Source organism: Halichondria panicea, chromosome 4 (genome assembly GCF_963675165.1).
Source record: "Halichondria panicea chromosome 4, odHalPani1.1, whole genome shotgun sequence".
Taxonomy (NCBI): domain Eukaryota; kingdom Metazoa; phylum Porifera; class Demospongiae; order Suberitida; family Halichondriidae; genus Halichondria; species Halichondria panicea.
In genome coordinates, this window is record NC_087380.1 from 1,995,207 (window position 1) to 2,006,349 (window position 11,143).

Sequence of the window (11,143 nt, forward strand, 5' to 3'; positions counted from 1 at the left end):
GTGCCATGCATCTAATTTAAGACTATACTATAGTGCAGCAATCATGTACTTTGTTTTGAAGTCATGATTATAATTATAACGAACCATGCACCCCCCCCCAGAGATGGTTCTCGAGACATGCTCTGGTAAACCCAACAGAACCTTCCTGGTTTGACCCAGGATAATGTGGAGGAGTTTTCCACCTTGCCTTGTCACACACCATTGTAAGTAGGGTTAGTTCATTGCTGTCTGTCATGTCTATCTTTATTCCCCCATGCAGAGACGGAGGCAGATTCAAGAGGATTTTAGTGAACAGAGACCCTGCTGGGGGGTACGGATTTGCATCATCATTCGACTTTGACTCTCTGCTCAGTTTAGTTCTGTACTATGCCACCAAGGAGAAACACAACCCTGAACTGGAGACAATGCTTAGATACCCTGCATTCCTTAATTGTGGACAGAGGCCGTTAGTAACTGAACTAGCAGCTGTACAGTATTGTATGTGTATAGTGTAGGATTCTTTTTCTGTGTATGTGCTGTGTGTATGTGGGTGCATGTACACTTTTGATGTGTGAACAATTCAGACTTCCTGTTGTGATCACTTAATTTGGAGCATGCATGAATGCAGCATGAAGAAGTTACAAGATTACTGTGTCTCATCTTGGCTGGTATTTTTGACTGGAGCTGCTCAGCTCCTACTAGCCTGGGTGTGTGTAGAGGGTATGTTTATTGTAACCTCTCCAACCACTAAGTATAAATGCTAGTCTCGTAAGCCAACCTGTGTCCGTAAGTATTTTATTTAAAAAAAATTTAATAAATTTAATTAAAAAATTAATTAATAAAATTATCTGTTACAAAGCAATTGTACAGGCTGTTTGTCAATGGTATGTTTCAGAAGTAAATGAAGTTTTGGGGATAATTTGATACATTGGTATCACAAGTGTGCTTATAGCTATAGCTATAGCTACATATGCCACTGACTTTTTATACACCGACTATAATATGCACATGCATGTGATGCTGTTTGTGTGTTACAAAATGTTCTTCACACAGCTATTGAGTGTCGCAATCTACCCGATATTCCCAATGGAGTCATCACCTACGCTCCCGACACCACACCTGACTATGATTTGGGCACTGTGGCCATTTATTCCTGTGACACTGGGTTTGTTCTGGACCTCTCCCTAGGGGCATCTGAGATGAGAACTTGTGTGGATGATATGGACAATGATGCAGAGGGAGTGTTTGATAGGCAGGCTCCAATATGTATTCGTAAGTCTTAATTTTGGTCTGATTTACAATGCGAATTTCTGACCTGCTGAATTTAACCACATGCAGGTATCGTTTGCCTACCTCTTTTCCCCTACCCCTATGGTATGATAACCTATCATCCTGAAACTCCACCTTACTCATACGGAACACGAGCACAGTATGTCGTCTCATGCCCTCCCGAACTGCAGAGAAGGGGAGGAGATGATGAGAGAACTTGTACCGCTAATGGTAATAGTGCTGTGGGAGAGTGGTCTGGAGCTGCTCCCATCTGTGCAGGTTTGCAGTGTAAATATTGTGTGTACAAAGTTGAAACATGTTCTCTTGTATAGCTCGAGGAGTTTCCTGTCATTTCAAGGAACAACCTACACTACAAACAACAGTAATATTGTACTCACCAGAATTGAAATTACAAATGACACATCCTTGACCTGTCACACTGACTTAACCACCTGCTGTAGAGCTGTAGACAAGGAGCCATCTTTAAACATAGGTACTGGAGAGTGGTTGTTTCCTGATGGAACAAGTGTTGTCCGGCAGAGAGTCACTGGTAGTCGGTTCTATTATACAAGGTTTCATCAAGCTATCAGACTGTATCGTAATAATGATACCGAGACTCCACTGGGAACCTACTGCTGTAGAATACCTGACAGTGGAGTGTTGAAGACATTCTGTGCTAATCTCATTGGTGAGTGATGTATACATTGTACTAAATAGCAGGAAATTTTTGAGGGGCTTCATTTTTGGTGTTTTCGTGATTCAGCAATCCTCTAGGTCCACAAAATGCATAGCTAACAAAATACACAACGTCATTTGACTAAATAGCGCGACATTTAAGAACAGATACTCTCAGATTTTGCCCAGTCAGCTAAAATCAACTCCACATGCACGGTGTGCTGCAAACATTATGCAGCGTTGTCTCAAACTTACATGTTTTTAGATTTAAGATTTCATTTTCAGATGAGATGCATCGTGTCAAGCTTCGATTCTCACCTTTTGGTTCTAACTACATCAATGCCAGCTACATTCATGTGAGGAAGCTAAACAGTACCGCCCACACACTATTTCTTCACTGTTTATGTGCTACTTCTTGTCCAGGGCTACCAATGCAATGTATTTCTCTACCGACCTTTACTCTTTCAATTGTGAAGTGTTTCTCCGAACAATAATCCACTACTCTCTTGTCCAGGGCTACCAACAGAGGCGAGGGTACATAGCCACTCAAGGTCCCCTGGAGCACACCACTGGAGACTTGTGGAGGATGGTGGTGGAGAATGAGTGCAGCTGTATCGTCATGCTCTGTACCCTCAGCGAGGAGGAGGAGGTGTGTTGTATTTATTTATATGCTTTCATTTTTAACTTATTTATATTATTATATTTCATTTTTAACTTGAAAGTGAATATTTGCACATAATTATTATTTTCCCCAGCCCCCTCCCCTCTCCCCCCTCCCCCTCACATTCACACATACACACACACACATGCATTAAAAAACTTTTTATGCAGCAAAAAGTACAGTGTACGTAACCCTAAACCTTTCCTTATTGAACAGTATATTCACTGTACTGTATTTTCACTTATTTATTTTTTCTTCTTCAACAGAAAGTGTGCCATCGCTACTGGCCCAAGTTCCAAGGAGAAGCAGGCACTTATGCATGGTGACTTCACTGTCACTCAGCAGACATTCGATGCTTATGGTGACTACATTGTCAGGAAGCTGCTATCTGTTTCCATGGCAGCCTCCGATGAGCACCCCTCTGTGGTGACACAGTTTCACTTCACCCGCTGGACCGAGAAGGACCCCCCACAGAGCCCTGCCGCTATACTGGACATTGTACAGGAGGTGAATGCTGTTTAGATGGCCTCAGGCAACAAGCCCATTGTTGTCATGTGCAAGTGAGTGTGTGTGTGTGTGTGTGTGTGTGTGTATGCATGCTTTGATGGTACAGCCTGTTATGTATACTTATGCAAACAAGTATCTCAATGTTTCACTACCCCCTCCCCCTCCCCTCTCCCCCCCCTCCCCCCTACACACACATACACACACACACATGCATTAAGTATCTCAATGTTTGAACCAATGTTTCACTACCCCCGCCCCCTCCCCTCTCCCCCCCTTCCCCCCCACACACACATACACACACACACATGCATTAAGTATCTCAATGTTTCACTACCCCCGCCCCCTCCCCTCTCCCCCTCCCCCCCCCACACACACACACACACACACTACTATCTATTTATTTTGAATAATTCCTGAAGCTAATTCGAACCAAAATTAGAGGTAATGATTGTCTTGTGCTTGCCCATAGAAGAACCACGTATCAACTACAATATAAAACCACAAAGCCTGGCCCAAACAACACAGCTTTAATGTTATAGTTTAAGCCTCCTTCAAAGTCAGATTTAGAATGACTTGTATTACAGCATAAGTCCTATATTTCATGTCAACATGACTTCAAATGTAAACATAGCTTACAATAATTATTCAACATGGCCCCAAGTGAATAACTCACAATAATTATTGAAGCTACCCAAATATATAGGATAAAAAAGAGATATATCATTAATCATTTGGAAAGGGCAGAACGAGTAAGGTGTAGCACATAGCTTATGCTCATCACATCCCACCAGCCTAGTACTACTCAATTTAGGCCACACCATCTCAACCACAATCAAATACAAAGAGCAACAACCAATCAAATCCTGCCCATGCATACTCAGTCATAGCTCACATGAACATCAGCTAGAAAACACATGGTAGAAAGTGCCTGATATCCCAGAAGAAAAATAAAGTAAGTTACTGTACTTTACTATAATCTGCAATCTAGACCCCAATTTACTAAAACATCACTTGTATGGTATACAAATTTGATCCAAATGGATGCCAAAACTTTTAAGATAATGATCGACTTATGACATGCATGCGGTTGAGACCCGGATACAGGTATCAACCCACACACTTTTACCATTATCCCCCACCATAATTATTAACATATGAAAGCACCGCAGGTGCTGATGCCTCGGTGGAGATGCCAAAGCTACATAACATAAAGCTGCTACTAATAGCACATGATAAAAACAATTTAATTTTGCTGCATGCAAAAACTCAGAGAGTGGGTAATGATCGACCATGATTGTTGTTAAAACGATCGATGCCAAAAGTTCAAGTCTAAAATTAATGGCTGCCATCAGCAGAGCCTTGCAGCTCTCTTCTCACTCTTGCAGCTACCAATAGCTAGCGTTCTAGTGCAGAGCTAACTACTAAGTAGAGTAGCAACACTCGGTAAACAAGTTTGGCTACGTGCTCTTCTAAAAAGGCTGCAATGGCATTCCAAGTAAGCAAAACTAGGCATAACTCGAGAATGAAGCATTATTTTGCAAATCCACGAATAAAATCAAAGTAAACATGACTAGAAGCCTATAGAAACTCTTACTTGCACTTGATTCATCCTTGAGCAGCTGTAGCAGTCTACACACACAGACACACACACAGACACACAAACACACTACCGTATACCTCGCTTGCGCATGCGCACCGAGGCATAAATATACAGTACTAGATCTATTTGACTTTCACTAAGTAAATACAGCGTCATGTGTGAAACTTTTCCTTTTGTTTTTTGTGACACATTGGTTGATATGGGGAGAGTTGGCGCCATCACAGATCTTTAACCCATCATATCTGATTCTCAAGGTCAGATCAACCAAACGTGCCCTCATGACTAGTTAGGTCACCCTTTACAATTATACTATAATCACCATCATTCTTCATCTTACCAATAATTCATATTGATCACGAGCACTTATAATCCTTATAATCTATATGTTACCTCACAAACATCTTTGAAACTGTTACCTGTACATGTTACACTCAAAATACCATCAGATGCCGACCATATTTATTAAGACTAAGTGAGCATTCCGTTTGAGCTAGTAACGCGAACAGTTGACACAATTTCTCCCACACAAATGATACTTTTTGTATACCCTCAAACACACACACACATGCATTAAGTGTATCAATGTCTCACTACCCCCCCCACACACACACACACACATACACACACACACACACACACACACACACACACACACACACACACACACACACACACACACACACACACACACACACACACACACACACACACACACACACACACACACACACACACACACACACACACACACACACACACACACACACACACACACACACACACACACACACACACACACACACACACACACACACACACACACACACACACACACACACACACAGCAACTTATGCATTAAAGTAACTCACTACCTACACTAAATACCTCACTACCTCCCCCTCACACACATGTAGCAATGGGATTGGTCGCACTGGAGTGTTCATCACCCTGCATGCTCAACTGGAGCGACTCAAGATTGAGGGCGTGGTCGATGTGTTCCAGTTCATCAAGTTTGCTCGCAAACAAAGGGAGGGACTCGTTAGCAGTCCTGTAAGTTTAATTAATACAATACAAGTCTATTGGAAGCTACATTCTACTGTATTCTATTCTCCATTCTATATGCTGTATAGATCCAATTTTTAGCTACTGTGTTTATTTTGCCTGTGTGCTTTGTACATTCATTTAGATATTATCTTTCAATATGAAGTAATCACCGTACACCCACTGTGCAGGAGATGTATACTTTCTGTCACGAGGCACTGGCTGACTATGTGGACAGTTTTGAAACTTATGCCAATTTCAAAGAACTGGTTTAATTAACAGTAACTCATACAAACATTTGATTTTAGATTTTACTGCTGCTTTTATAGTTTTTAGATTATTGTACAGACTCAGATTATACCAATAGCAAAACTGTGTAAATGTGCTTACCACTGACTTTTATATGTTACTGAATTATTGCACTTGCTGGAGTGACAGTGTGTTCTTTAATGAATCCTAATGTGTGTTGTTACCAATTTTCTCCCCACCCACCATTGTAGGTTTCTCCAGCAGCATGGTTGGCATAACGATGAGATCAATGCTCATATTGAGCGTATTGAGGCTGACTCTAGTGGAGTGGAGGAGGACGAGGGACTCTACGCCACCTACGCCATGCTACACACCTATTGCAATGAGTGGAGGAGGGGGGGTACTGTACATCTAAAATCACCAATTAGAAATTACTTACTAAGTAGTTAGATGGTTGTATTATTGTTGAAAGGGAAAATCTCATTTATATGGGTGGTAGCTATATAGTGGAGTTGGATGTGCTTGGAGCCCTAGTATACTGCCATGGATATTTGGTATCGCAAGTATTACCATCATAATGTGTTCAGTGTCTGTGGTACATTGTAACTATGCATCTAAATCAGTACATGGGAATCTATGCTAGTAAGAGATTGCACGAGCAGATGCTGCATGTTGTCTTTGTTGCATCACATGATTGTACATTGTCTTCTGCAAAAACATTTATGTGTGCTTACTTGCATAAACTTTCATTGTTTTTGACCCCTCCAGGTCCGACTACCAGCAGATATCCCAGGAGCTGAGAGGGCGTGTGTTGTGAATAGACCACCCCCTCTGAGATAGGACAACCCTCGGAAAGTGGGAGGGGCCAGACCAGAGACCACCATCACTACCCCATAGGTACATGTGTGTGAGGTGGTACTGAGAAGGTTGAAAGATTTAGCTATACGTGTATAGTTGCCATAATTGCCTACACGCTAAAACTAAAGCGTGTATGTGTACAGCAAATTGCTGTATTGTGACATTACTTTTATTGCTATATAGAGTTGTACATAGTGTTGTGAATGACAGTGATTGCTATAATTATTTGTAGTTTTTTGCAAAGATCAAAGGAAAAACTATGCTAACAAATGCCCTAACAAATGCCATAGACTAGGATCTACAACTGTATAGTAACCATAGACCGTGCTCTATTATTCTGTGGTTGGCAGTTTTGGAACAGTTTGATAGTTAGAGCACGGTTGGTGGTCAAAATAATTGATTGATTTGATTTTTAAGCCATAGAATTTTATAATAGCTACAACTGCTCCATGGTTGCAATGCGAGTACAGCTAAGTGATTCTATTTCTACACTGTAAAAAATGATTGAAAAAAAGTGCGGTGGACACACTAAAACCGTCGCATATAGCACGCTTTTTTGAAAAAGTGTGCTATATGCGACGGTTTTAGTGTGCTCACCGCACTTTTTTTTTTACAGTGTAGCAATGCTATCTTGCTAACAAAGGCTTCATTCTCGAGTAAATACTAGTTTTGCTTACCAGTACGTTGAAGGCCATTGCAGTCTCTCCAGAATCAGGAATAGCAAAATCTTTTCGTAGAAGGTTGCTATTCTACTTAGTAGTTAGCTATACTAGAGCCAATAGCTATTGGTAGCTGCAAGAAGCTAAAAACTACGTAATATTTAGAATACACCTAGCCAAGATTAAGTGTTTTAATGCGTGCCGAGGATTGGCTCGAGGTTAACGTAATGCTCGAGGCGTAGCCGAGTGCATTACGTAACCGAGAGCCAATCCAAGGCACTGGTATTAAAGCCGTGGTCTTGGGTAGGTGTGTTCTAAATGTTTTAGTGCTTCACGTGACCACTTGCCGGATTGCTCCGTATACTATGGTTCGAAAAATCAGTACCGTATATACAGCGGGTAATTTTCGTGGGGTAAAATATTCGTTATTTTTGTGGGCAGGCAGACCTCGACGAAATTTTAACGTAGGCGTGGCTTATCAGAACGTAGGAATGCCGTGCAGCCACGAGACTAAACGAAATTTTTACTCACGAATACCACCGTTTCTCGAGTTGAACGAATTTTTTACCCCACGAAACTTACCCGCTATACGGTATACTGTAGCCATTTTTTTTGACAAAATGGCTAGTAGATTTGCTGCACCTGTAAGTGACTCCAAAGAGCTTAAACTGCGTTCTTCTGCAATTCCAATCAAAACTAATGCATGTACGGAGTGGGGTGTTAAACTCTGGGCGGATTGGTCAAGAGCAAGAGCTGTTGAAGTTGCCCGAGTAAACCCAACAACACCATTGCTACAAATGCCTGTGCCAGACTTTGCATACTGGTTGGGAAAGTTTGTCCTTGAAATTCGCAAGCAAACAGGAACAGAGTACCCTCCAAAGACACTATGCCATTGTTTGTTGCTTTAAGCGGTATTTTGAAAGAAATGAAGTGTATGATGTCAACTCCTTGAGTCCGCTTGATCCTAGGTTTGGGATGTGCTACTACACTGTAACGTCAAGACTTCAGCGACCAGCTAATAAAGGAACGTACAGGACATCGCTCGCTTGAAGCTCTACATAAATATAAACGAACTGGACCCGACCAGCAATACAAGGTATCGATGGCACTGCTCCCACAAATAGACGGGAAAGAGAACAAGAAACTGTGTATGGATGCTAATGATGATGATGATGAGTTTATCCCTATGAATAAAAAGCCCAAAATTAAGCCAGAAGACCTCAAAGCCATGTTTGAACATTCATCTTTACAAAATTGCATAATCAATATTCAAATGAAGTAATATTTTGTATGTATGTAATTCCTTTCTGGTGCTCTTGATTGATATAAAAATAATATTATTATGAAGAAAAAGTGTGCATTAACTAGTTAAAGCACACTTAAGTGTGCATTATTCTATTTAATGTAGGTGTCACATAACCACTTTTGTGCACTGTCATTGGCTAGTGGTCACGTGATCAGCACTAAAAACCAGTTAATGCACTGTTTTACGCTTGTGCTCTTCTATGGATATTATTGTCCAAGCGGAAGTTCGAGAAGCTCATGTAGCTCGAGGCAAAGCCGTGCTACATGATGCTTCAAGAACTTCCGCGAGGCCAATAATATCCACAGAGGACTCGCAACCATGCATTAACTAGTACATATAGATATGTACCCCCTGCAATCTCAACAGCTGATCAGCTACAAGGATCTAAAGGTGTCATGTGACCTGTCGAACTTTTTAGAGTCAGCCTGGATGAACCCAAGCATCTCGCGATCGTGAGTCAACCAACATCTCTTGAGTGAACTTAACTATTCTGTCAGTATTATAACGATCCCCAATTGAGGTTGTTATCTTGCACCCCCTCACTATACACATTTGCTTTCAGTTTGGTGTATAGTCTCATTGCTATTCCATGCATTTAGCTAAATTATGTGCGCAATGGGTCTTTGCTTTTCTTCAAGGAGCCTGCATGAGTGGTGGTGTGTGCTTGCTTTCAATCTGACAGAGTGCTTTAGTGTTTACCTGTTGTGTTGCCTTAAGGTAATGTTTGTGCACCTGTGTGGCCTACCATTTATATAGCCTAGGGCTTGGATAGTTCAAGAACTCTAGCATGGTGCATGTTGCCTTTGCTCCATTAGTCAATGTGTTCACTGTATACAGTGGAGCTATCTCAACAAGTGCCCTCTGCTGGGACTTTAATGAGAGTTGGTTCACATGCAGTCAATCCCTCCTTTGTTGACTGCTTTAGCTTTTGCCATGCCTGAAAATGTTTACTTGTAATTCGATAAGTGTATCTCATTATCCAATGCTTACATTCCAATGACCTTAATTATTACCTTGAGTCAGTCATAGTGTGAAGGTGACCTATACTCTCTATTGCCTTAGCTTTCATTATGATCTGCACTGATAATACTATATAGGAGAAGTCACTAGAAGAAGCCACTACTGGTTTTGAAACCGTTTTATCAAATCTCTGCGTTTATATACTCAACCCAGAGATCTCAATTTGAGATTATACAAGTATCATTTATCCGTTATTCCCCTGTGCAGAGATGGAGGCAGGCTCAAGAGGATCCCCGTGTACAGAGACCCTGCTGGAGGTACAGATTTGCATCACCACTCGAATATGACTCTCTGCTCAGTTTAGTTCTGTATTATGCCACCAACACGATGGAGAAACACAACCCTGAACTGGAGACAATGCTTATAGATACCCTGCATTTCATGTGGACAGGGGCCGTTAGTAACTGAACTAGCAGCTGTACAGTATTGTATGTATGTATATGTGCAGGATTGTCTTTCTGTGTGATGTATGTGGAAATTCAAATTCAAACTTCCTGTTGTCATCAGTATTTATTCAGTTATTTATGAAGTCTGTATGAACCAATTAATTTGGAGCATGCATGCATGAAGACAGCATGAAGATGTTACAAGGTGACTGTGCATCTTGGCTGATCTTTTTGACTGGAATTATATGTGGACAAGGACTACCAGGTATGGACTAAGCCAAATTATTCGTGTGCTATTAGGATTCACTTGCAGTTTTCTTGTCTCTGGGATCAACCAACATCACTACTAACAACACCGAGATCCTCATCACTGCCATTGGAGAGGACGCTGATGGTGGTGGTCTCCCTTCTCTCACTTGCCATACTGACCTGTCTAATTGTTGTAGGAGCCGGGCTGACAATAATGATCAGGGAGGACTGGGAGAGTGGCGTTATCCTGATGAGAAGTTGCTTCAGAAGACATCTGATACTGATGCCGGCTTCTACTTTGTGAGGAATGCCCCCCAACTCATCAGACTGGCTCGTAGAGGTAACCCCCCGAGTCCAACTGGGTCCTACTGTTGTACTATACCAACTACTGGAGGGAAAATGACCTTCTGTGCCAAACTTGGTAAGTGAGCCAGAACATTGAACATAATTATGGAGATTGTTTTTGATGAAAAAATATAGTTTGCACACAATGTCATGCTATAGTGATTAAAACAGAACTATATTTATGCCTCGAGGCGTAGCCGCACTAGGGATACGGTAAAGCTGACTGTGTGTGTGTGTGTGTGTCTGTGTGTCTGTGTGTCTGTGTGTCTGTGTGTCTGTTCCAGCTGTAACTGTATATTATTTCACTGTAGTCATGTGCCTTTCCCTCCCTCCCCTGA

The 11,143-nt window shown here is 41.5% G+C and overlaps 1 protein-coding gene across 1 annotated transcript; it reads left to right on the forward strand.

The window, feature by feature from the left end:
- The first annotated feature begins 2,114 nt into the window (after positions 1–2,114).
- On the forward strand, positions 2,115–6,893 carry LOC135335134 (receptor-type tyrosine-protein phosphatase epsilon-like). The gene is made up of 5 exons (XM_064530566.1): positions 2,115–2,279; positions 2,438–2,572; positions 2,851–3,144; positions 5,607–5,742; positions 5,925–6,893. The coding sequence occupies exons 3-5, from the start codon at positions 3,107–3,109 to the stop codon at positions 6,006–6,008; spliced, it is 258 nt and encodes an 85-aa protein (XP_064386636.1). The 5' UTR covers positions 2,115–2,279; positions 2,438–2,572; positions 2,851–3,106; the 3' UTR covers positions 6,009–6,893.
- The last annotated feature ends 4,250 nt before the right edge of the window (positions 6,894–11,143 follow it).